A 27,003-nucleotide genomic window follows, 5' to 3' on the forward strand; every position below is an offset into this window, starting at 1 on the left:
AATTCAGTGGCAACAAGCACACGTGAGATGGGGCCAGGCTCACAGAGAGGCATCCTAGATGATCATTTTGGGGATTTCAATTGGAAGAAAGTGACAAACTTCGGTAAGTTCTTCTTTACCTAACTCATACTTCGCTATGTATCTAATGTTTCATCAAGGTATCAGCCTTTTGTGCAAGATAAAGTCAGCTATCCCAGAACGTGGTCTCCATGTACGTGATTTCGAAGATTTCGATCGCATGCTATCACAGGAGCGACCCAACAAAGTTGAAACATGGAAGTCGGCAGTGGAAATATGGGAAGAAGACAGATCACAGCCCAATCCTTTCGAGATAAAGAGCAAACATAAGCCCTATGTTTTGCCCTTGTAAGATACTAACCTCTCTCTTTTCTGTTAGCAATGTCACAAGCTGCCGTGCACCTCAGTCTCTCACAAAAAGAAGCCAGGGATCTAGAACATGGGGTCAATGTTGCGCTTCACTCTGATATCTCCCCAAGTATATTAATTTCCTCTGGCATAGACTATGAGGATCAACAGTGAGTCGAGTTCTGGTTTTTGCCATTTACACAACACTGAGTGACTATGACGCAGATGTCGTCTTCAGCATGACCATAGCACCCTCAGTGTTCATGCCACCGACCTACAGCTTGCAAAGTTCCAGGAACGCAGCAATGCATTGCAGCGCCAGATTGCTGAATGGTGTAAGATCCAGCTGCTGTACCTCCCCTCAGTAGCTTGTGTTCGAACCTCCGACATTGAGTCTAGTATAGATTCTATCCAGGAGGAGAAACCCTATGACATCAAGCTGTGGTTGCCGTCACAGATTAGGCGAGAGACACTGCTTCCATGCAATGATAGTCTCTCCGAATATGAGTGGGACTTACAGCATGCCCAGGCATTTGACGCCCTCGATGATCTCCACCAGCAGCTCTGCCTTCGAACACACCTATATAAGTTCAAGGATGCTCAAATTCGCGGTCAACGGGCAAATACACATGCAGGTGCTATCATCAAGAATGTCGAAGTTCATGTATCTGTGGCTGCTGAGCGCTATCACAGAGCCTGGAACACATTAAGCACTCTCGCACCCTCCCTTGCCAGGAATGCGTGGACGACAGAGCTGCCAAAGTTAGAGGATGGGGACACCCAAGGGATGGGAGACAATGCATTTGGAGAGTCAAGCGGGAACCGCACCTTGTCATGGATATGGAAAGTGCAAGGTGTAGCTACTGCAGGGGTGGAGGGTGAGGCAATTCTCTCAGAAGGTGAGTGACCACTCTTGTGTCAGTACTGCTGCTGAATGTTTTGATAGCTTTGCAAGTCAAATGGTGTAGATCGAGGGCCCATGCAAACAGGTGGGTTGAAGAAGTGGAACTCCTGCTCAAAGAGATGCGGCACGTCAGTGCTTTTCTTGCATGGCATGCTGCGTGGTGGGAAGAGCAGGCCACACGAAGGGTAGGCCTAGATGATGCTTCATTGGAAGGCATCTGAGGCTATGCCAAACGTCAAGCAGCCCTGCGCAGGTCCATGAGAGATGTGTTCCTCACCAAGTGGAGTATCGTGCCCGCCCTCCTTCATCTCGAGGCAACTGCAGCTCCCATCCCATCCATCAACACGGCTCATTAGTACTATCGGTACATTTTGATATACCTTCTGTTTATACCAAATACAGACTTTTAATCTCTAAACTCGTGTGATTGACATGCCATTCTCAAGAAGCTACAACATTGAAGGCCCTGAACCCTGGTATGCTTAATCAACCATTATATAAGTGGGACAGTGAACAGCAGGAGTAGGTATGATCACGATCGAGATCAATTAACCATTATATAAGCAGGACAGCAGGAGCAGGGAGTGGGAGTAAGGTATGATGTAATGGGTAGGACTGCAAGGGGAACCAAGGCCAAACCTCTATAGCGGGAGGCTACGGCTCTGTCTATCGAGGACAGACTATGACACACATGAGGACTACCGACTACGAGCTAGGACACCTGCCACAACCGTCTTGTCCTGCCACAGCGCCCCACTCCAACAATTACGATCAAGATCAATCAACCATTATATAAGTGGGACAGCAGGTACTAAGGAGCAATGGGAGTAAGGTAATGTATAACAGATAACGAAGGATATCCTCGAGGGTCCATGAAGATGAAGTATAACCATGTGTAGATAATTAGCTATGGTTATGGATAATACTGCCAGGAGCAGGTGTTCTGTGACCTTGAAGAGATATGGACCAGGAAAAACCTCCCGCTCTACACCACCACTGCTGCTTTGGGCCGTAGCGATATAGTGCGAAAACTATTTACTCAGGGTTAAATTTATTTAACCAAGTTGAATCAACACGCGATACTGGTCTGATTCTGGGCCTTATGACTCAGTGTCACCCATAGAGGCCCCTTTTCGAGCTTGGATATAAGTATCTTACTGACGTGACTCCTTTCTGCATGTCGCTTACTTGTCCTCAGAGCACCGTTTGCTTGTGCACATTCTGCACCAGTTTTTTCGTCACAATTGAATTCTATAATATTGAATTCGGTCATACTTCCATTTTATGTCAGATCAAGCCACTTCTAGTCAAAATGCCACCAATACGTCGCAAACACAATCATCTCTTAGGGGACCCGCAATGTGAGGGTCTTCACCTGAGGCTGAGTCCAATGGAGCGCATTTACCCAAACAAATCATGGCAAAAAAATGCCTCTACATCGTCAAGGACTTCAGATTTTATTTTATTTTATTGATCAGTGTTTATTGTCCGTTGGGGCGCTGCCCTATGGTAGACAAAACATACAGGTATTTACTTCTAATTTACGTTTGGTTTGAAAAGATCATTCTGGTGTGCGTTCATGTCCAGGTGTGATATGAAGACTGGTAAGGCCAGCTAAAGGCGATAGGGTTTGGGAGTTTTGTGTTCATGTCATTCTTCCTCTTCTTCATCCACAGGGGGTGTGACATCCCCAAAGATCTGCTCTAGTCTATGTGTGCTCGCTATGAAGCAGAGAAGGGGCTTGGTGCATTTCGAATTGTTCAGCAGGTTCTTGAGATGGTTGGCTTGCAGACTGATCTCGTTCTGAAGTGTGAGGTGCTGTCTGGCGTATTTCGGACAGGCAAGTAGAAAGTGATGGACTGTTTCTTCACGGCAGTGACATTGCTGGCAGGTGGGACTGGGGACCTTTGCAATGCGGTGTAAGTGTTTATTCAGGGGCACATGTTCTGTGCGGAGCTGGAAGAGCAGTGATGAATGTCATTGTGGAAGTTTTTCTACTAGCTTGGAGAAGTGCCTTGATGGGGCTGTCATATCAATCTCATGGAGACATTTGTAGCATGGGGAGTTCTTCATGATTATTGCCGCTTCGGCTTTGATCCCTCCTCTGAACTGCTGCTTTAGAGCTAATTTACTGATGGGCAGGGTGGTTTTGATATTGCTTCTTGTGGCAAGAAGGGATCTTGGGAGTTCTCCAGGTGCGCTACTCTCTCCTCCTGCTGCATTTTTGGCCTGCTCATCTGTGGCTTTGTTGCCTGGGATTCCTTGATGGCTGGGTGTCCACCGTACCTTCAGTTTACGGTCATCCTGCGCTGGTATCAGCCTGTGCAGGTCATCGTGGAACTTATCCATAAGGTAGTGCCCAGGTTTGGAGGCAAACACTCTGGTGGCGAAGATGGCCGCCTGGTTGTCAACGCCCAGGGCCATGGTTCCTTTTCCTCCTTCCTCTCTCAACATCTCTACCACCAGTATCATTCCCACCAGCTCTCCTTCATAGACTGTATGCTCTTGGTCGCTTCCTAGATAGAACCTTCTTTCCCCCACTATCTCGTCATTTCTCATCATCACTGCGGCTCCTCCTACTCCTCCATTGATGGCCGAGCCATCTGAATATACACGTAAGTCTTCCTCTGTGAAGGCATCATTCAAGGCTGCTGTGGTCATGTCGCCTGCTATTTCTGCAGTGACATCGGGGGTCCATTTAGGGTAGTGGCGAATTGGGCTGATGGTTTTGATGTTGTGTGGATTAAGTTTGAATTTGTTGAGTAGGTGATGAAGGGGTGACGGGTGTCTTTTGCAGCCTTTGAAGTCTCTTTTGGTACATGAGTTGTATGCTGTGTGGATTCCCTTGTGGAGAGGGTGAGTCTTGTCCATTGTGATCATGTGTAGGATGGCTCTGTGGCAGACTTTGCGCAGTAGCCGCTGGAATGGAAGGATGTTAGCGTGTGCATCAAGGAGATCAGTGGCGGAGGTTCTCATTCCTCCTGTTATCATTATTGTTGCCATTCTCTGGACTCTCTCCATCTTCAAGGCAAAGCCCCTCGCTCCGCGTCCTGCATTCTTCTTTCCCCTTCCTTTCACTATCAATCCTGAGCACCAGACATCAGCGGCATAGAGCATTTTTGGGATCACTACACCTTCGTATAGTTTCTTTAGTAATTGACCGTGGACTCCTTTTGCTGCTCATGTCATCCTTTGACATGCCATCATGTAGCGGGTGCCTTTCACTAGGGCATACGTGGTGTGTTCTTTGAAGGTGAGCTCGTCATCCACTATTACTCCGAGAAACTTGTGCGATCTGGATAGTGTTATGACATGGTTGTGGATAGTGATTGGTGGGTGGGGGATGGGAAGGGTTTTGTTTCTATGGTTGGGGTTGTTGATACGTTTCCTTGATACGCATAGTAGGGCTGTTTTATCTAGTTCAAAGTCAGTATTATGATCTCTACTCCAATCTAAAGTGCCCCCTGGTTTCTCCATCATATTCTTGAGTTTTCCGTTCGCTTCCTCGTAATATTTGCCGTGTGCTGCTAAGGCTATTCTATGAATCCGAGGCTGAGTTCTCCTCACCTTGGGTTAGTATCAGCTACTCATAGTACAGGGGAGTTGTAAAATAGAAATCCTATTACCGACAAGGGGCATCCTTGGTCTGCCCCGTTCGAGACATTGAAAAGGTCTGATTGATAGTCGTCAAAGTGTAGGGTTGTCGATCTGTTGCTTAGTCATTTTCCGTACCACTTGATGTACTCCAGTGGGATTCCAGTGTGTCTCATATTGTGTAGCATTTGGTTGACCACTACGCTGGGGAATGCTGCCTTGACATCTAAGAATAGTATTAATACAAATGGTTCAGCTGAGGCCCATGCATCTGTTGCAAATTTCGTTAGTAGGTGGAGGGAGTCTACTGTAGATTTTCCCGGGCGTCCTCTGAAGTGCATTGGTGGGAGGAGGTTATGGTGCTCCGCTATATATACTAGGTCATCAGCTACGCAGGAAGATAAAATTTTACCCATGGTATCAAGCAGGGTGATGGGTTGATAGGCTTTTGGTAGGCTGTAGTCTGGTCTTCCTGGTTTTCATAGGACTACTGTAGAGGATAGTTTCCAGTCTTTGGGGTAGTGTTCGAGCGTGAATGTGGCATGGAAGATGGGTCCCATATATGGTACTAGGAGGTCAGTACATTTTTTGTATACACAGTTACATATTCCATTTGGTCCTGGGGCTTTGTACGGGGAGAGTTTGTCTATGGTGCAGGTGATTTGTTTGTTAGTGATAGGTGCGAATTCGCAAATGGGAGAGTTATAAATGAAATTGGGCTCAACATGTTCATTTTCAGAGGAGCTCGCTTTCCCTCGCGTTGTCCTGCATGGTGTTCTTCCCATTAGGGTCTTGTGGGTCTTTCAGCATCTTGATCCTGGTGTGTATTTGCCCCATTGGGTCGCTGGCTGCATATTGATGGAAGTCCCAGATGTTGGTGGGTGTGATGGCGTCAAGCCATTCTTCCCAGTGCTCCTTTTCGCTTTCTTGATGTTCTCTGAGAATCGGTTGTGAGCGAGGCAAAATTCTTCATGGATGGGGTCTTGTCGTTGAGCTAGCAGGTTTCTGGCCTTCTTACCGATTTTGTGTACTTGTTTTTGTTCAATGTCGAGTTTGTTCGACCACCATCATTTGGTGTAGGGTGATTGGTTGGTTATTGGTACGTGGTCCTCCATGGTTTTAGCGATGGCCTGGATAAGGTGTGTGAAGGCAGCTTGAAATTTATCTATGGTTTTGATATCAGCAGGTGGGTGCACTTCAAGATTGGAGGAAAGGGCTTCTCTGAATTCATCCCACTCTATGTTTCTGAAATTTGGTCTTTGGGCAGTGCTGGTGTTCTGGCTGTAGGTCTAATATGCTGATGATAGGGAAGTGGTCAGTAATTATGGGGCATAGCTGATACTCTACCAAGCACTTGGTGAACATGTCTTCGATCTCGGCGGAGCAGAAAACATTGTCTGGATGGGTGTGGTTCTTGGTGTTTGAGGCTTCAAGGGTGGCTATACCAGATGGTAGGGCTTGGGTGAGGTTATATGCAGCTAGGAGGTTAATTAGTACACCTGCGGCATCTAAGTTTGCTGCGGTGAATAGATGAGCATTACTTGTCTTTTCCCACATGGGATGGTGATGGTTAAAGTCATCCATCCATATCACGTGGGTGTTGTTTGTTCTGTTTTCGTCTTGAGTGCGAGGGTTGACGCAGGGAGCTGTGCAGAAGGTTGTCTCCTCGATTCTCATGTGTCTTTCCAGGAACTGGAGCATCCTGGAGTGGTTGCATGCATTGTAGATATTATATATACATACTTTTCCAAAGTTGCTGTGTATTTCAATTGCTGTGATGTTGGGCGTGTCGAGCGGGATGATATGCCAGTTGTTCTTGGACAGTTTCTTGTTGACAAGTAAGATGGTTTGCGAGCATTTGGGGTTTGAGTGGTGGTTGGTGGGATATATTACATCCCAAAATCGCCTCAGGTTGGAGGCGTTCGTGAGGCCTACAGGATTGAGGAAGGGTTCTTGTATGCAGGCGAGGTTGTAGGTTTCAGGTTTGAGGTTTCGGAGCATGTGCTCCCAGGCGCTAGAAGATTTTCATAAGTTTTGCTGCCAAATTTTGAAGTCAGTGTGAGGGGGTTGTTCATTACAGTTTTTCTGCATTTATTCAAAGTCGGATGTGAGAGGGCTTTTGGCATAGATGTCTGGGGTTGAGGGCAGGAACCATAAAGGCGTGGTGTGAGCGGAGGAGTTTTGAAGAGGTGATTCTGAGGTGTTGGGGTGTGGTTGCATGTTCTCGTTGTGTCCATTGGTTGGTTGAGAGGCTAGCCAATTGCTCATTAGACGGGCTTGGGAGCTGTATCCAATTGGGATCTTGTTTGGGTTTGTGCGTGGTCGGGTTTGCTGTTGCTGTTTTTGGTGTTCTTGCTTGTTGTTCTGTTGTTGAGTTTGAGGTTTTGTTTGAGGGATTTTCATTAAGAGTCGTCCATAGTTGCTGTGGGTGTTAGTGTCCGTTACCGATTGGGTCCATACTGGTCTTGGGGGTTCTGCGTACTGCTCATTGTTGTTCTCTTGTGTTTCCTAGGTGAGTAGATCTTCGGTAGGGAAGTATCGGTATCTTGAGTCTTTGTTTCGGTTCTTGAAGCTTTCCCATTTGTTGATGAATGTTGGGCAGTCTCTGCTCCATGAGGCGTGGCCCTGGCAGTCACAGTTAGCGCAATGATAGTAGTTAGGATCATCTACTTTGCATGTTGCTGTGTGATGTTGTGTGCCACAAGTGCCGCATGTGTCATGTTCTTGAGTGCATTCTGCTGTAACATGTGATCCATCATAAGATTGGTATTTGAGGCATCGAGTCAGTTCCGGGAGGAGTTTGAGTCCAAATACTTTCTTGCCCTCGATGGTTGTGCCGAAACGGAGTATTTGGTTGGCACTTTCCTTAGATTTGAGGGTGATGATAGTGTGTGCTGTCCTTTGGTTCATCCTGTGAATTTCCCTCAGTGCACTGGGGAATTGAGCCATTTGGCGGATTCTGCTGAGTCGAGTTTGTATAGGATGCCCCCATGTGGAAGTCTTCGTGCTGACTGGAAGGTGAGGCCTTGAGGGATGGTGAGGCTGTCTTTTTCTACTAATTCTAGAGTTAGTTTGGCTTTTGCGACGAGTTCTGCTTCAGTAAGTCCTCTGAGGGTGTCTATTTCACCATATGAGCGCCTGTCTAGGAGGATTTGCTTTGCTTGTGCTTCTCCGTGTGCTAGAAGTTTGGTTAGTGGGGGAGGGGCGTTAGTTTTGACTGCATTTGCATATGTGTGCATTCCTTCAGGATGAGTAACTTTTGGTATGTCTTGCAACGCCTTGGTTACGTTTAGGACCACTTTCTCGATGCTATCAGATGAATTGGTTAAGTTGCCATGTAGCTCGGTGACAGCATGTTCCAGCGCCTCCTTGTGGGCCACCGTTGCTTCCTCTATATTCCTGGCTTTCTCTTCTAGCTGCATGATAGGTCCTTGTATCAGGGCTGAAACTTTCTCTATGAGGTTTGCTGCATCTAAGTTTTTTTCAGCTTTGATGAGTAGTATTGCCATAGATCAGAGTATGTTGACGTGTGTTGCTCCGACTTCCGCTGTGATGCTATATTCCAATAAGGCATGTGCTATTTGCTTTATGATGTTGCATGCGATAGGAAGGTCTAGGCCATGTGATAATGGTAATTTCTTGGCCATGATATTGTTTTTGACTTTGGATCTGACGTCTAGATCGGTTAGGTGGTTTTCTATTTCTTTACTTTTGGATAAGAGTGGTTTGCTAGCAGTTGTTTTCTGGCCTCTAGTGGCTGGTGTTACAGATGTGGTTGGAGCATGGTTAGTAGTTTGGGAAGGTTTGGTTGGCATTGGAGCCATGGTTTTACCTTTGTTGTTTTTGGATTTTGTAGTACGTTTATTATGTATATAGAGACTAGTAATAGACAGAAATAGAGGAGAGAGGACGAAGCCAGCGTTGTTTAATGCCTTTGTCGCCATTGGGCGCAAAGTTGGTTGAGTTTTTTCCGGGGTCCTTGTTGGGGTGCCACTTGGTATGGGTCCAAGAAGCGTAGGACTTCAGATCATCCAAAGTCACTAAGTTTGATGCCATATATGCCATCTCATGCACCTCATGTGGGTGGATGGATGTATCCCTTTGGGCTATAGTCCTAAAAGTGTGATATATCATTCAGTCTGGCCATCTATGATCCAAATGGATGTATCCCTTGGTGGATCCCAAATGCTAGCATACATAGCCGCATTTTTTGCATTTTTGAAACTCAGCCATTTTTTATTCCAGGATGTATTTATGTGTGGTAATTCACAAAACATATCCATTTTGGTGGCCTGCAGCCTCCTACATTATTCCCACACTCTGCATTTTTGTATTTTTAGCCATACTGTACCTACATCAGTTAAAAATAGATGGCTTCTCATATTAGGGCCTCCCCACATTATCCCCACACCGCATTTTTGGCCATCTACTGTGGGAATTTCCCCACTACACCAAAAACATCACCTTTTTGGGAATCTCCACAATATCAATTATTCCCACACCCTTCCCCACCTCACTGCAGCTTCACCACCACACCACAATATGTCCCTGTGCATATATAAGTAGTAGTTTAGTATATCTATGTATAATATAATGTAATAGACCACTTTTTTTGTCAATTTGTGTGCCTGCTCCTCTTCTAGGGCCCTTTCAACATAGGGTAGTTTAGAAAACACTTTTGCATTTTTGCCCCTTTGATAGGGAGGTGTTCTGGGATGTTTAGAACATGTTTATGAGTATATATGAGTAGATTCCCATCTCTATTTGACCCCCTGAAGTGTCTTACATAAATAAATACAGCATATATACATGAAAACACAAAATAGGTTCACATTTTTTGGTTTCTGGGTGAATAGACTTGCAAAAATTATTCCCAGCATCTATTTAACAATAGGAACAATGTATCAGGAGCTCAGGACTATAGGACAATACCTTGTTGCATGGTGTGCTCCCCCTCTCCTAGTGGTTTATCCCCTGTGAAAGTTTTTCCTCTAGGACTGGACCTAAATTGAGGTGAGGAGTCTATTTCTATGTATATTTGCAGTAGATCTATCATATAGCTAGACCAGAACACACATAGGATCCTTCTGCAGGAACAAAGATATAGAAAATCACATTTTTGATACTTTTGATGTTTTTCAGTATCTTACTCTTGCATAAATGTGCTCCATTAGACTCGGCCTCAGGTGAAGACCCTCGCATTGCGGGTCCCCTAAGAGATGATTGTGTTTGCAACATATTGGTGCATTTTGACATAATACATCCTGGAATAAAAAATGGCTGAGTTTCAAAAATGCAAAAAATGCGGCTATGTATGCTAGCATTTGGGATCCACCAAGGGATACATCCATTTGGATCATAGATGGCCAGACTGAATGATATATCACACTTTTAGGACTATAGTCCACTTAAGATATATCTATATGACATTATCCACCCTTGGCAGCACTTTTTAGAGCTTCCCACGGTCTTTGAGATGGGTTTCTTGGTATGTGATAACCTATCTGCAAGACGTCCCTCCTGCAAGAACCTGCCACCCATTTCTCAAACTTCAGCAACTTTCCTCTTGAGGTGCATGACCCTTATCCTCTGTGAACTGAAGTACATCCATATAGCATTTAGTGGCCCCACCAGGAGTCCAGGATGTCCAGGAGGACCATTTGCGAGTGTTGGGAGGCCATTTGGGAGGATGGGGAGGACCATTTGGGAGGGTGGAGAGGATCCTTTGTGAGTGTTGGGAAGCCATTTGGGAAGGTAGGGAGGACCATTTGAGAGGGTGGAGAGGACCCTTTGCGAGTGTTGGAAAGCTGTTTGGGAGGATGGGGAGGACTATTTGAGAGAATGGAGAGGACCCTTTGTGAATGTTGGGAGGACCATTTGGGAGGGTGGGAAGGACCATTTGGGAAGGTGGAGAGGACCATTTGGGAGGGTGGGTAGGACTGTTTGGGAGGGTGGGAGCACCATTTGGGAGGGTGGGGAGGACTGTTTGGGAGAGTGGAGAGGACCCTTTGTGAATGTTGGGAGGACCATTTGGGAGGGTGGGGAGGACCGTTTGCGAGTGTTAGGAGGGCCATCTGTGAGGATGGGTAGGACCGTATGTGAGGGTGGTAGGACCGTTTGCGAGGGTGGGGAGCATCATCTTGCACATTTACATATGTTCTATGTTGTAGATAGAATGCTTTTCTCACTTTTCTCATCATGTATTGATGATAATTTCACACATTGGTCTGAGTAATGCGCTCAATGTATTCAAGGATAATAGCAACACTGTGTGACAAGTCAATCATATCAAAAGGGCAAGGTGCAAAAACTGTAAGATGACGAAGGCAATGCAAACAACTAGGTATCAAGGGACTATGAACATTGTGGTGCGATGGACAGCAGGAGTATGGGTATGAGTAAGAAAGGAAGCAGCAAGCAGACAGGGTCTATTTGGAGGGCAACAAAGCCGGACAAGTATAGAAGGAGATGAGAGGATAATAATCAAATGGAAGCAGGTGCATCAATGGGATACTCTGCTGGCTGAGTGTTCGAGCTGGAAGTTGGACCATGGTATGGGCTGTGTGAAGCCCACCTTGAGTCTCCTTGATATCCTCTTTCATAAGCCTGATTGTATTATAATAACTTCCGCTGCACTGGGGAACTGACCCATGGCCACGGTCATTGTAATCATCACGCGGAGGGAATCTGTGTTCATGCATGTACCCATATTCCACTACTAGGCTATATCTGTCATGGTCAGAGTACCCCAGTGGGTGACTATGCTCCCGATCCATGTTGTAAGTTGTGTTACGCACTCAAATAGATCTGTTATGCGGAGCCCTAAGAGGGGCGTTGTCCGCTAACGTTCGTGACGTAACCGGAAGGGTCCGGTGTAGCGACTGAGACTGGCGATGACGAGTCGGCAGATATCAGAGATGCGCGTGTCACGTGACTTCTAAGACGGATGTCTTCAAAGTCACTGACGTTCTCAAAGTAAGGACAGTCTTGTCCGAACAATGAGTAGTCGATCGAGGTAGACTTAGGCACGATGAGCACCTAAGAAAAGATACTAGAGACTGAAGCTGAGGGGGCTTCAGAGGGAAGTATGTCGAGGGAAGATTGAGTAGATTGAACTTAGGGAATCTAGTACAGAGTGACCGACTACTTATACTAAGTGGAAAGGGTTAAGGGCAAGGCTACCGTACTGTAGGTAAGGGCAAAGGGGAAACAGAAAGGGTATAGGTACGCTGGTAGCAGAGCCTAATTAGTGATGTGAGGTCGAATGCGGAATGAGACCGAGAAACGTTGGAACGAGCCAACGGTAATTGATACAATGTGCAGCACGCATGAGTCAGAGGAAAGATAAGACAAGATAAGGAAAGCCACATTGGTGGCACGAGTCAGAACGAGTCATAGCCCGAGGGCACATGCGCACGTTGGTGTGATAGGAGGGAGATGAGGGACGGGAATGGTCCCAAGGATCCGGTCAACGGATAGTCGGTAGAGAAGTATGAGCCGGAGGCATATGAGGGCGAGGACGAAGGGGAAAAATGATAGGGGGGCCATGTAGCCGATGTTACTTGTAACATTACCCCCGTTTCAAGGTAGAGTTCCACGAACTCTTAATTGTTGTCCAGGGGAACGTAGTTGTCCTGGTTGTTATACCACTCGGGGTCGAAGTCGAGGTCTTCGAGCCAGGAGGCGGCTTCGATTGCGTTCTCTTCACGTTCTTGCTTGAGGCGAGCAGCATCCTGGTCATACGCGGCTTCGAGCTGGCGCATGTCCCTGTAGAACCGGTCAGAAGAGGTTCCACGGCGAAGGATCTTTCTGCCATCGAGTCGAGGGCAGAAGGGAGTGAGATGTTTTGGGGCAAATTGCCCACAAATGTGGCAGAAGTATTGCGCGCAGTGTTTCTGTTTGTGTCCAAAGACACGGCACTGGCGGCAGACAATGTTGCTGCGGTAGACCTGGGTGGTCTCGGTGGCATCACGACGTGCGTCATTGATGGCGTCTTCCTGGGCTTCCTCATGAGGATAGTGCCTAGTGAAGTTCTGGGTGCGCGGGCGATGCACGTGGGAGAGGGGTAGTCCAAGGGACAGGATGGATCGTGCACGAGCACGGTGATTTCGGCGTTGCGGAGTAGGGAGGGGTTCCGGAAAACCAAGAGAGAGGTGTGGGACCACCTCGGTGGGTACCCAATCGTCGGGGTTGAGAACAGGTGGATCAGGGGGGCATTCATCCAACTCTGGGATGGTGATAGAGATGGTGTCGACATCAGGGATGGGAGAAGGGTTACGTGGAGCATAGAGCTCGTGTTCGTATTCCTCGTAGAGACGGTCGATCTCGGGGTTGGTCAACTGGGTGACATTGGAGATGTGCTCTGGTGATTCGGAGCGGGGTAGTTGGGGAAGGAAGGGGGTCGGAGCTCTGTCATAGACAGCACGCTCGACAACTGCAAGCGGGTCGGGAGGGGGATTAAATGCCCGCTCCTCCTCAACGGCCATGACAGCGGCATGGAAGTTCCTGAGCTCAAACAGATTTAGCAAGGCTCACTTGATCTTGCCTTGGTTATATCTGGTCGAGACGGTGGATAGGGAGATTTCCCTAGCCAAGTCAATCCTGGCGATATCGCCGGTGAGGGCGTCGGTGGCCCTGAAGGCCTGGACAAGGTTCATGGTAATGTCGTCATTGGTGCGGTTGAGATAGTTGTCAAGTCGAAGTGCATACTGGGGATCGCAGATGACTGCTTCCCAGTAGGCCCATTGCCTATCTTGGACAACTGAGCGAAGGGATGGTTGTCGGAAGACGGTATATCCCGGGGGGGAGGGCTCATCATGGCCAGGCATTGGCTGGCTCGTCAGGTCGCGGTCGGAGGCAGACACATGAGAGGTAGCGGATCGGTGCGAGGAAACAGACAATGCTGAAGCCGGCATAATGAAGCGTCTTTCCTTGGGTAGTGGCGTAGGTGGGGTATTGGGTAATGGGTCTTTGTTTGTCGATGGGTTTGGGTTTTGTGGGGCAGTGGCGATTGCAGATTTGTTGGCAATGGAAGGTTTCGGTGTTGGTGTGAATGGGTTCGTCGGTGGGGTCAGCCCTCGTGTAGTGAGGGCGGTAGGCGAAGTTGCAGTGGCGTTTGTTGATCAACATGAGATGGCAATTGAAGCGATCTTGAGTCGCTTCTTATACGCCTTCAGGAGCTCCGCTGCGGACTTTAATTCTGTTTCAGGGAGCCACGTTCGTTCGGAGGCAGGATAGCCAACCCAAGACACGAGGTACCGGCGACGCGATCTGATACCCTTGTGTTGGAGGATAGCTTCCACTTCGTAGTGTTCCTCTCCATTGATAAGATCAGGAGGAGGTTCGGTGAAATTCGGTCCATGCACTTCTGTCTCCTGATAGGAGGAAAGCTCCGAGGCATGGAACATGGGGTGGATACGCCAGCTGGCAGGCAGCTTTAGCTGGAACGTGATGGGGGAGAGGACCTTCTGGATTGGGAAGGATCCATATCGTTTCGGGGTGAGTTTCCTAGAAGGGAATCCGGTGATTAGGTTCGTGGCGGATAGCCATACCTTATCACCAACGTTCCATGGCTTGTAACGCTGGCCATAGGAACGATCAGCCATGCATTGCTGCGCGAGGCTGTGGCATGCAAGGGCTTCTTCACGGATTTTGGCAAGTGACTTGACTCAGTCTTCGGCGGTTGGTAGAGTAGAGTCGGGGAAGAGATGGGGGATGCCTCATGGTTCGTAGCCCATCATGAGGTAGAAGGGAGAGGCATTTCTGGCGGAGTGTCGTCGGGAGTTATGAACGAATTCAGCCATAGGCAAGTGCTTTGCCCATTTGGAGGGAGTCGTCCAGCAGTAGATCTGGAGGTAGGTTTCGAGCTCTTGGTTGAGCCGTTCGGTCTGGCCATCTGTCTGAGGGTGGTAGGCAGTGGAAAGTGCGACTTGGTAGTCGAGGAGTCGTCCCAGCTCTTTTGCTAGCTTCGAGGCGAATTGGGGGCCTCGGTCCGAGATGATCTTGTCATAGAGTCCGAAGCGCATGAACACTTTCTTGAAGAAAAGTTCGGCTACTCCTTCCGCTGTGATGGTTTTTCTGCAAGGGCAGAGAATTACCCCCTTCGTAAGCCCATGGTCTACCACGACCATGACAGAGTTGTAGCCAGCGCTCTCGGGGAGGTCGGTGATTAAATCAACCGAAACCTGGGCAAAGGGCCGGAGGGCCGAGGAGGGTATCGGGGTGAGGGGAGGTGTCGTGGGGTGGGTGTTAACCTTCATCTGCTGGCACATGGCGCAGCCATCAACATATTTCCTAATGAAGGAGCCCATTCCGGGCCACCAGTAGGATTTCTTGATGTTCCATTCGGTACCCGAACGCCCGGGGTGCCCGGCGGTTGGGTGATCGTGATGCAGAGACAGCACGCGATGCTGGAGGTCGGGGGGAATGTAGGCACGATCTTTATAGAAGAGAACACCATCGGTGAACCTCCAATCGGAAAGTGCAGACTTCATGGGGGGTGCGCACACCCCAGAGAGAGCGTCCAAGGCTGTTTTCACAGTCTGGTCGGAGGGGTCGTCAGAGAGTCATTGGAACTCGTCTGCGAGTTCAGCGTCAATTAGACAGGTGAACAGGGTATCGGGGAGGAGAACGCGATCTTTGTTATCCTGACCGGCAATAGCATGGTCAGGACGGCGGGACAAGGCATCCGGTGCAGCGAGCTTTGTTCCAGGAACGTGGTGAAGTTCCAGATCAAAGTTAGTGAGTGTGAGGTGCCACCGGGCCTGTCGTCGAGTGAGTCGTTGCGCAGAACGGAAATAGATCAGGTTTTTGTGATCGGTGAAAATGACGACCGGATGAGGGTTTCCTTCCAGGAAATGCCTCCAAGCCTGAAGGGGAGTTCCCGGTCGTAGATCTTGTAGTTCCGTTCGGCTGCGTTGAGGGACTGGGAGAGATAGCCGCAGGGGTGGTAATCCCCATTGCTATCTGTCTGGAGCAAGACTGCTCCGGTCGCAAAGAGCGAAACATCAGTTGCAAGTGCAAACTGCCGCAAGGAGTTGGGGTTCCGCAGAACCAGTTCGGTTGTGAATAGTTTCTTCAGATGCTGGAATGAAACTTCGGTGGAGTCGGACCAAGAGAAGGGAATCTCCTTCTTGGTTAGGTCTAGGAGAGGGCGTGCGATGTCGGAATAGTGGGGAATGAAATGACGGTAAAAGTTGCAGAATCCAAGGAAAGACCGCACGTCCTTGACCAAAGAGGGTTGTTGCCATTCGCTGATGCCTTTCAGCTTGGCAGTGTCCATAGCGACCTGTCCGGGTCGAATGATCATACCGAGGTACTCGACTTCTTGAGTGTCGAAGGTACATTTCTCAGGTTTGAGGAAGAGAGACTCTTTGCGGAGTTTCTCCAACACTCGGCGGGTCCTCTGCCGGTGTTCGTCCAGGTTATCTGAAAAGATCAGGATGTCGTCCATATAGATGATTAACCATCCTTCGTTCAGTTCTTCTGAAAACGTCTGGTTCATGTAAGCTTGGAAGGTAGCGGGTGAATTGCACAATCCAAAAAACATTACCTTGGGCTCAAAGAGCCCATATGAGGTGGAGAACGGGGCTTTCCACCTATCGTCAGGATGAATGAGGATATTGTTGTATCCTGAGCGTACATTGACCTTTGTGAACCATTGCGCCTTGTTGAGTTTCGCAAGCAAGGGTGGTATCAAAGGGAGTGGGTACGCGTTCTTGATCATCCATTCGTTGATGTATCGATAGTCCTGGCAGGGGCAGAGAGATCCATCCTTCTTGCCGACAAAGAAGAATCCAGCAGCTTGAGGAGACTTCGAGGGTTGGATGAAATCTTTGGCGAGGTGTTCATCCAAAAATGCTTTGACAGCGTTGGTTTCCTTTGGCGAGAGCGGGTAGGCTCGAGAAGACTTCGGAATGAAGCCTTTCTTCGTTTCGATCTTGTGGTCTACCCCCAGCCGAGAGGGAGGGAGTTTGTTCAGACCGTCCTTTGCGAAGATGTCAGCAAAATCATGAAGATAGGAAGGTACCAGTTCTTCAAATGATTTCTTCTTCTTCTCCTGCGCGTCCTCCATAGCAAATTCTTGAGCTTTCTTGGAGGTCTTCGTGTAGTCCTGCTGAGAATCGAGGATCCAGAGGTTCTGGAGAGGTTTTGCTCGTCTGTGGAGAGCCTTCTGGATTTCTTTCTTCAAGGTCCCGTCCTTGGTGAGCAGGGTGTCGAAAGAGATGTTCTCGATGATCCGGACAAACATTCCGTCCGAAGCATATTCCACTAGAACTTCATCGTCAGTGAGGGGATAAGTGGAGATCTCCTCAACTTTATCCGCGAGATGGGTCTGTCCGACCCAGACATCGTCCATAGTGTTGAAGTCGGTGTCTTCGAAGGGCACGATGATTGGCGCCGTCTTCTTCTTGTTACGCTTCTTGCGTTTCTTGATTTCTTCGAGGCAATGTTGAGTGCCTTCGGGGAGTCGTTTGAGGGGTGAAAAGTCCTCGTCGTCGAGTTCTTCTAGGACAGCCTTTTCTCCATGAAAGAGATATGGCTTGGCCTTGCTTTCTCGTCGAGAGGCGTTGAGTTCCCTCTCCACCTCCTTTGACCTATTGGTCGCAGGCAGGGAGATCGTGTTGGCCTTCCAGTCGATATTGGGCATCATGGCACTAAGCCAAGGTTTTCCAAAAAGTAGATCATCATGCTTGGAAAGTTTCGTTACATTGAACTTTCCATACATAAGTCTCCGATCGAGACGAATGAATAGCATGCAGTATTGGGTTACCTGTCCTGCCGAGGACGGGCTCCCGTCTACTGTGGTGATCCGGAAGGGTTTCTTGAGTAGGTGGGTCCGGATCCCATTTCGCTTGACGAAGTCATAGCTAATGAAATTCCCACCTGCCCCTGAGTCGATGATTGCAGTTGACTGAATGGTTTTGGCACTGCAAGAAGAGAAAAGTGTCACCGGGACACGAAACTCGTTGGATTTACCAACAGCTTTAGTATACAATGCGCAGATAGAGGGAATTGACCGTTCGACAAGCCCTCTCTTTAAAAATCCTTTCTTTTGACAAGGTTGACTTCCATGTCTTCCTCGTCAAGCTGGCGGACGCCAGACTTGCTTGGCTTCTTGCCTTTGTCTTCTTTGTCGTTCTTGTCTCCTCGGCGCACCTTCGGGTGGAACCGGGAGTCGTTTGCTCGATGGCCCTTCTCCTTGCATTTGAAGCAAAGGCCTTTATCAAAGCACTTCTGTCGTTCTTCAGGCGTGAGGGAACGATCGACGTCCATAGCATCAGGATCACGTTGGCGGACCTGAGGCTTTGGGACGTGCCGGTGGCCGGAAGGGCATACCGATCTGTTGTTGGACACAACTGCTCTTGATCGCTTGTAGTTGGATTCCAACTGTGTCGCGGCAGTGTACCATTTGTCGATGGTGGTGGGGATGACCTCCTTCCCGTAGATGGCGGTCCAAAGTCCTGGTTTCAACCCTCGTTCGAAGAAGTGGATGAGGGCAATGTCCTGCTTGAGACTAGCAGTGGACGACAGGGTCTTGAACATCACAATGTAGGGCATCATGTCGCCGGTTTGGCTCAAACCGTGAAGCTTGGTTAGAGCCTCAGTCATCCGGTCGACCGGGTGGAAGGATTCGGAGAAAGCCTTCTTGAAGTCCTTCCAGGTGCCGAAGTCGGTGGTCGGTTTGGCGAAGGTTTCTCGGTAGAAGGTGTCGGCCCAGACGCGGGCATCTCCAGCATTCATATACTGGAGTGCAACAGTGACCTTGGTTTGGTCGGAGTTATAGATCATCGGGTTGATGAGGAAGTATGTCTCCACCGAGTACATCCAGCGCTCGGAATCATCGATGCTTCCATCATAGTTCTGTGGTACTCCAGCCTTTAGTTCTGGCCTGGATATGACCACTGTCGGTTGTTGGGTGGGGCCTCCGGACATTCTTGTTCCAGGGTTCGAGTTGAGATTGCCGTACGGTTGTTCGTCGGGAAACTCGTCGGAGGACGTATGGTCTTCTTCTGATTCTTCTTCTTCGGAGTCCGGAGTGTTGGGATCACGTTCCCAAGGGTACTTCGGGATCCAGGTAGTTGTGGTGTCTGTCGGTTAATGGGCCGTGCGGGTGGCAGGGCGCAAAAAAAGGTAACTTGAATCTTTTGTTACGCACTCAAATAGATCTGTTATGCGGAGCCCTAAGAGGGGCATTGTCCGCTAACGTTCGTGACGTAACCGGAAGGGTCCGGTGTAGTGACTGAGACTGGCGACGACGAGTCGGCAGATATCAGATATGCGCGTTGTAGAGAATCATGCCTCTCATGGCGTGATATGGTAGTTTTCACCAAGGAGTATACAGCACGAACTCATAGCATTACTCTGTGCGCTACCCGCAGCTATCTCTATATGAGGCGCAGCTTTCCCACGCAACGCGCGCCATGCGCGCACCATTCCCGCGCTTCACGATGTATACGCGCGCGCGCGTTCCCGCGCTTGCGCGCCCTATAGCGCCAGCCATCCAGATGCATCCATCCACTGTCCACCAAGCTCCCTAGTATGTATATTTCCATTTCCTTTATTAGCATAGTTCCACCTTTATTTTTATCATAGTTTCTCACTCATATATATTTTTACATACCTACTCGGTAGCGCTTCGGCTCCGCATGAGCGCGCTTAGGCGCGCTATATAAGCGCCAGCAGTACATACTACACGGGACCTACTTTTCCTACTTTTCACTTACTAGTTACTACCCACTTACTACTTAGCAGAATATAGTAGAAAGCTATTCCTTTACATTTTGCACTCATATATCTCTTATCTTGCTTTATATCACTACTTAAGCTTAGTTTCTCATTTCCGCATACGCGCGCGCACTTTCCCGCGCTTCGCGCTAATACGCGCGCGCGTTCCCGCGCCTTTGTACCTTGCGCGCTCCTGCGCTTTCTCGCGCTTCGCTTAAGGGCACACTTCTAGATCCTTGCTGCACTCACTTCCCCTATAGGGTCAAACGCACTTGCTTCTCAAGTAACCCAGACTAGGCAGCGCGCGACCTTACAACTTTTACAGATACAGTCAGGAGCTTCTTTTGTTCCTCATTGTATTGTTGTTTCTACAGCGTGTCACGTGACTTCTAAGACGGATGTCTTCAAAGTCACTGACGTTCTCAAAGTAAGGACAGTCTTGTCCGAACAATGAGTAGTCGATCGAGGTAGACTTAGGCACGATGAGCACCTAAGAAAAGATACTAGAGACTGAAGCTGAGGGGGCTTCAGAGGGAAGTATGTCGAGGGAAGATTGAGTAGATTGAACTTAGGGAATCTAGTACAGAGTGACCGACTACTTATACTAAGTGGAAAGGGTTAAGGGCAAGGCTACCGTACTGTAGGTAAGGGCAAAGGGGAAACAGAAAGGGTATAGGTACGCTGGTAGCAGAGCCTAATTAGTGATGTGAGGTCGAATGCGGAATGAGACCGAGAAACGTTGGAACGAGCCAACGGTAATTGATACAATGTGCAGCACGCATGAGTCAGAGGAAAGATAAGACAAGATAAGGAAAGCCACATTGGTGGCACGAGTCAGAACGAGTCATAGCCCGAGGGCACATGCGCACGTTGGTGTGATAGGAGGGAGATGAGGGACGGGAATGGTCCCAAGGATCCGGTCAACGGATAGTCGGTAGAGAAGTACGAGCCGGAGGCATATGAGGGCGAGGACGAAGGGGAAAAATGATAGGGGGGCCATGTAGCCGATGTTACTTGTAACAAGTTGTGCTGGATTCTGCTACCAGAGACACATCTCACATAGAACCACGAGTTTCCTGAAGTTCGGGGAGGTCGTCATGAGCATTGCTAGTGCGGTGGTAGAATGAGTCATGAGGACAGAGATGATGATAATCCTGTGGCTACCAAAATATTAAGTTAAATGCTATGCAAAGAAAGGACATGTCAACTTACAGGATAAGAAGATTCACAAGTACTACGACCAAGCACACAAAGATCATGGGGTTCTTGACTAAGGCATTCACGAGGGTTAGGCAGAGGACCACAATGGTCAAGAGGGTGAGGAGCATCCCAATGAGTAGGACCACGAGGATTAGAAAGGAGATGACCATGAGAACCACTGAAGGGGGCATTTATATAATCATGATGGGTGTGGTCACAAGGATCTGGATGGATATGGTCGTGAGGATCTGGACGGACATGGTCACGAGGATCTTGATGGACATAATCGCAAGGATCTGGATGGACATGGTTGCGAGGATCTGGACAGACATGGTTGTGAGGATCTGGATGGACATGGTTGCGAGGATCTGGACATACATGGTCATGAGAATCTGGATGGATAGGTTCACGAGGATCGCTGACTTCAGACTCACAAGGGTGCACGGACTCGTCAAATCGATGGTCTGTATCCATAGGGAGGTTGTCAGACTTTGGTAGGTCATGACCAGTCAAGCCATCATCCAAGGCACCTCGGCTCACCAATCCTCCTCCTCCTCCTTCTCCTCTCCCTCCTGCCAGAGGTACTGCAGAAAGATCCACAGGTAAGGATATGCCTTGTCCCAACAGCACCGGAACTTGGGCCACATTGGTGACAGCATCATGTCAAACCGCACCTGAAGTCGATGGAGACTGCAAGTGTGCAGTGGTGGTCTCCAATGCAGCTCCTCCCTCCTTGAGAGTATCACCAGGCCCGCCTGCAGGACTTGTCTCAGGGCCATCTACACTGCTTGGAGCAATGTTTTGGGACTTAGTGTCAGTGTTGCCAACCATATCCAAGTCGTTGTCAGAGAATATGGTGTAAAGGTCCCGGCCATGACGAGATATTAGCTTTGTATGAGAACCCTTAGCAACTGGTCATGCCTTGATACGACCTATAAACAAAATGTTAGGCAACCAAAACAAATGAATTCATGATGCCATACCTTTAGTGTTTGCAGGCTGATTGGAAGGGCCATCACGAAGGCACATAGTAGTAGTTGTGGGGGGGTCTTGATCGTCGCTGGACGACCCTACTGTCACTTGGGATAATGCACCCCCTTTTTTTGCCAATTGCGACAGCACTGATGTCTCCATTGATTGTGCACCTGTCTTCGCTGTTTTTTGAAAAATATCTATAGGTGAGGCACACATCTTTGATGCACGCAGCTCACCACTGGACTTCAGCTTCTTCCTCTTTCCATGGGACACATCTTCATACTCCAACTCAGAGTCCTGTTGGCATTGGTCATTTGCATCTAGAGAATCGGGGGAAGTAGATCGAACTTCGATCATCTCACGAGCTAGCGGCCTGGGGACCACCTTGAAAGGCCGTGATGGAAGAGGAGGTGATATATCAAAAATCATAATGGATTTGCCTGCCAAAGTAATGGATTTCTTCACTTTGGTAGCCACACCACTGACCTTGATGCGGGAGAGACCATTGTAGTCCATGTGACCATTAATAAACAGATATCGAGCGCCTGAATGAGGATAGTCTGATAGAGGAGCTTCACTGAAAATCACGGGCCTTTCAGAGCACAGTACTTCCCCTATTGAAACCAGACTATCAGAAAAGTAAAAACCCTGACATATTAATGGATCACACATACCTCGTAGTGCAACATCAACTTTCTTGACATACATGGTTTTGACTTTCAAAGCTTCAATGATGATAGTAACCTCCTTCTGTGTCAGGCTAGCCACACCCTTGCTCTTTGCACTTGAGATGACCCCATGCGACTCACCTGGAAGGAGACACTTGTGTGCAGGGTAGCCCTTGATGCAGATATTGTCGTCCGCAAGTGCATTTGGCATGAGCTTCCAAGGGAAGGTCCTGTCGGTGCCAAATTTGCCTCCAAACTTGGCTAGTGTATGACAGTTAATTAGTCTGAGTACAACGAGAGAACCAATACTGGAAATGCACCGACTTGTTTTGTGATTTGCTTCTTGATCCATTTGATGCTATCCTCACGTCCCTCCAAAGGGTCAGAACCCAAATCCAAATCATCAGGGTCAGGGTCCTTAGAATCGGGCTGCTTGGAATCTACAACCTTAGAGGAGGATGCCACATCATCTTCCTGTTCCATGAACACCAACTCTATGGTAGACAATGATGTTGAATTACTGTGACATTTCATAAGACATTGCCAACTTCAAGATGATAGGAACTCACTAAACTTGGGCTTTGAGGTGACCGATTATGGTGTCACTGTCTGCACGACATCGTGAAAGAAAGAACTATTACAGAATATCAATAAGTGTGAGGTTTAGAAATGACTCTGATGACTTACATCTGTTGCACCCGGTGTTGTGTGTACGTAACTGAGTGAAGCATCCTAATTAACAATTTTACCGCACATAACACTTGCAGACTCAAACCCAAACTTGGCAGATGCAAGATACAACTGCATAAAAAATGCATCATAAGCGCCGACACCATCAACAATAAATTCACTTACAATGTCAGTCACCCTTTTCTGAAACCATTGAAACGCCTGTGCACACTGACCAACTGTTTGAGGCAATCCACTTAGCAAAGATATCTCGTCATGCATGTCAAGGATGTCTTGATAAGTGTCTGGGTATTGTTCTTTGAACTTTGTGTAGCACTCTTTACACACAGTCACACCTGTGACAAAATAAGTTGATGAAATGAACGTGACATATCGAGCACTTACTAGGTGTGTGTCCCCCAGCTAGAAGATCTTGATGAAGTCGGTCAAGTTCCTGCTGAGACTTGTCCTTGAAATAATTGAAATAAAGATTCCAGTAGTTGACACTGCTTGCATTGCATCCACAGCTGTTCATGAACAGGTTGATCACTTGATGCATTAGTATCACAGTTGACCTGGATAACTCGAGCAGGGTGTGTTCAACAGCCGCAAATCCTACATCAAGTGTAGCATTGCTCTCGGCAGATCTGCGTCCCACAACCAATGGCTCCTTGGAGTGTGAGGCACCTTCTTCAGGAAACTGTTCATGAGTGCTGGCATCAGGCAAGTAGTGGCTCAAGTCAAGTTGCCGAGATGGCCCCAGGGTTGAACCAGGATTTGTGTCCTTCAGCGGTGTCGGCAGAATGACATTTGTAGAGGGAGGAACCATAAGACTAGCTTGAGGAGCTGCATGAGATCCATGGTGAAGACCAAATGGTGGGACTTGACCAGGGAAGCCCTGTGTGAAGCCTGAAGGGCCTGCAGCCTGATCATCGAGTAAGGATGTGAATGAGTCGGTGCCCATCAGCTCAAACATAGTCACCTCTTCTTCCGTCCAGGCAGGCTGGTTGCTCAATGAAGTAAAGAACATGTCTTGAAGAGGTGCCAGAGCTGGGGGTCAGGAAGACACATCACCTGTGAATGGTGAAGGGTGGCGACTGCTGCCCTTCATGACAGTGAGCGATGTTATGTCACCTGTAAATAGTGAGGGGTTACAACTGCTGCTTAGCACAACAGAGAGAGTTGTTGAATCACTTGTGGCTGCATCATGGTTCAAAGATGCAGCCCTTGGGCCTGACAGTGCGAAACCTTGACTGTCTGCATTCAGTTGTTGGGTACCCCTTCATCAAATGGAAGTATCTTTTATGACCCTGGTGTCACGTGCCATGACCTTAAGATTGCTCCTCAACCTTGAGGGCATCAGCTCGACTGCTGGATCTTCATAACGATGGCCTCCACCAAATTGCTCATACATGCAATCCCCATTTGGAAGGGGAAATGGTGTATTGCTGAGGGGAAAGGATGGTGAGGATGACCTGTTGAGCAAGTCTAATTCCTCATCGAATGAGGTCTGAGTCATTCTAAAGTAGTGTCATATCCCATATTCCGGACCTACATCTGATAATATTCCCACACCTCATCCGGACCTTCGGATGTCCTATCCATGTCTCCAGTACCCATCCGGATCCCTGCACCTCTGCACATCCACATCTGCATGTCCACATCCAGATCCCTTATCCTTTGCAGCTAGCCTGCATCATTCATCCTTGTCCTGTTGCCCTAATGCCACATCCTATATATCCACGCATCTCATCCGGACCATATCCAATCCGGTCCGATCCGATGTATAGATCTGTTTCCTATCCGATATATGATAAGCTTTGTAATTCATTTCCTGTGCATATAATGTTAACACAGCCTATCCGGTATTCCTTGTTACCGGTACCTCGGTTATATCTATTACTGGTATGCTTACTGATCTGTTAACCTATGTTCATTTCTGACTCGCGTTTGTCAACCTTTGCATATGCTTCGTACATAGCCTCGGACTCTGCTTATTGATCCTTCTGTTATTTCTCTTAGTATATAAACTCGTGTATATGTCTTGTAGTACCTCAGTCTGAATATCATATTAGTCCTCACACTAGTCTTCACTCTAAGTCCTCATATCAGTTCTAGTCTTCCAACTTAGTTGTTATCCATCTCAGGCCTAGGGAGTTTCTCCCTAGGCCGGAGCTCTGCTTATCCGATACTCCGCTCATCCGCTCATCTGATCCTCTGTAGTTTCCGGAAATTCATCCAGATCTTTCCCACGGTCCTCCGGACCTATTCTGCTTTGGACTTTGTCCTTGCAGCCTTTCCTCTGTTTACTTCTACTCAGGACAAGTCCTGAGTAGCCATTATACATATCCGTATCAGGACAAAACCTCATCGTAATTTCCAGAAGTTCCTCCGGAACTTTCCCGCACTCATCTGGAAGTTACTTGCACCCGTCCAGAAAGTCCTTCCGAAGTTTCCCGCGCCTTCGGATGTCCTTTGGATGTCTTTGGACTTTCCTCGGACACCAATCTGAAATTAAGGGCACATACTCGGGTAAGGGGTGCAGCGCACGAGCTGAAGCCAAGCCCCTCAGAATCAGTCCTACCCTTTGTGCATGGTCTTAACAAATAGTCCTGTCAGCAATGTGAACTTCAGAGTATGCAATGATGTACTGATGTAATTAGGATGTAGGACTGCATGGTGTAGGAGGGGTATAGATGACAATTGAAAGAATCTAGCTGTCATGAGGGATGGTACGTGAGTGAACAAGACAAAAGCAAGTGAGATACATTCACGCACCAAAAGTATTAGATAGCAGAAGGTATTTTGTGCATTGACAGAAGCAAAGTTATGAGTGAGATGAAGAGCAGCTCCAGAGGAAAAAAGTCACCAAGGTCTCATTCTTATATATATTTTTTGCTGTCAGTAAAATCTCCATCAAGAATCCAATAGATTGTATGCCACATAATGAGTTAGAATGCATTTGGTACTGGAAATGAACTGACCGGTAATAAGTATCCATCCTTGATGTTTGAGAGGGTTGCAAGAGGCTCTGTAGGTGCAGGAGGTTCATGCACATCCAGGAGTACATGCTAGCAAGTTTATCGGCCAGTAATATTGAGAATACATATCACATTAACATAAAACACGAGCTACAAGAGATTTTTTAGCCTGGATTCCTCAATTAAACAGTATTGACAACTCACAGAATCAACCCAAACCTGATGATGTCAAAATATTGCTGTACAGCAAGGATATCTTGTGTCCTATGGTAAAACAAGTGGGATGACCTGTATACATACATTATTATTAGACAATAGTACTATGCATGAACACAAATTGAACCTAGGACTTACCTTGTCCACCGTGACCTTGAATCGACTCCCCCAGGTCTCCGCTCGCTATTGTCGTTGTGAATCTCTGTCACCTGATGTCTTGTGCTCGTTGGCATACTATATTCGAGATGAGAGAGATCTCTAATATGAAATAAGAGCTGTTTGGCAAAAAATGCTTACTGAGTAATGATTGTGCAGTGAGAAGGTGGATACATTCTATCATAATGTATGACTAGGACTTGCCCTTTGCAAGCTTGATGATAGCAAAAGAGAAGACACTCAGAATTACTAGGTATTTGATATCGACAATAATGCTTGCTGAGCTGTATGGCCAATATAATGTAAGAACCAGTGTTGCTGGCGGGCACCACCAACAAAGGGTGTGCCCTCTGGAGTCGGAAGAATTCACGTGGTTGCAGGTTCTGGAGAGGAGACACGAGCCAATTGATGTATACCAAGTAAGATATCATACCTGAGAGAACATCTCGTATATTCTATGATACTAGTCTGTCTGACACAGTGTATATCAATTTGTCCTCAGTGGCAAGCTCAAATACAGTGGCAGGGAGAAGATGAAGTATGAGAT

General features: G+C 47.8%; 3 protein-coding genes across 3 annotated transcripts; 2 read left to right on the forward strand and 1 right to left on the reverse strand.

Moving 5' to 3' along the window:
* Nucleotides 1-399: 399 nt before the first annotated feature.
* Nucleotides 400-1,491, forward strand: F5891DRAFT_1186577 (uncharacterized protein; the record flags this gene model as incomplete). The annotated part of the gene is made up of 3 exons (XM_041366720.1): nt 400-536; nt 592-1,265; nt 1,313-1,491. The coding sequence occupies 3 exons, from the start codon at nt 400-402 to the stop codon at nt 1,489-1,491; spliced, it is 990 nt and encodes a 329-aa protein (XP_041228038.1).
* Nucleotides 1,492-9,763: 8,272 nt separating this feature from the next.
* F5891DRAFT_978762 (uncharacterized protein) lies at nt 9,764-11,336 on the forward strand (the record flags this gene model as incomplete). The annotated part of the gene is made up of 6 exons (XM_041376814.1): nt 9,764-9,807; nt 9,860-9,877; nt 10,268-10,352; nt 10,480-10,591; nt 10,672-10,958; nt 11,208-11,336. 6 exons carry the CDS (start codon nt 9,764-9,766, stop codon nt 11,334-11,336), a joined length of 675 nt encoding a protein of 224 aa, XP_041228039.1.
* A 9,310-nt stretch (nt 11,337-20,646) lies between these two features.
* On the reverse strand, nt 20,647-24,133 carry F5891DRAFT_1186586 (uncharacterized protein; the record flags this gene model as incomplete). The annotated part of the gene is made up of 11 exons (XM_041366721.1): nt 20,647-20,751; nt 20,804-21,426; nt 21,466-21,702; nt 21,775-22,380; nt 22,441-22,695; nt 22,755-22,954; nt 23,004-23,068; nt 23,122-23,152; nt 23,210-23,235; nt 23,290-23,459; nt 23,509-24,133. The coding sequence occupies 11 exons, from the start codon at nt 24,131-24,133 to the stop codon at nt 20,647-20,649; spliced, it is 2,943 nt and encodes a 980-aa protein (XP_041228040.1).
* Between the last annotated feature and the right edge of the window lie 2,870 nt (nt 24,134-27,003).

The sequence above is a fragment of the Suillus fuscotomentosus genome (genome assembly GCF_016647785.1).
Source record: "Suillus fuscotomentosus strain FC203 chromosome Unknown F5891scaffold_17, whole genome shotgun sequence".
In the NCBI taxonomy this organism is placed as follows: Eukaryota; Fungi; Basidiomycota; class Agaricomycetes; order Boletales; family Suillaceae; genus Suillus; species Suillus fuscotomentosus.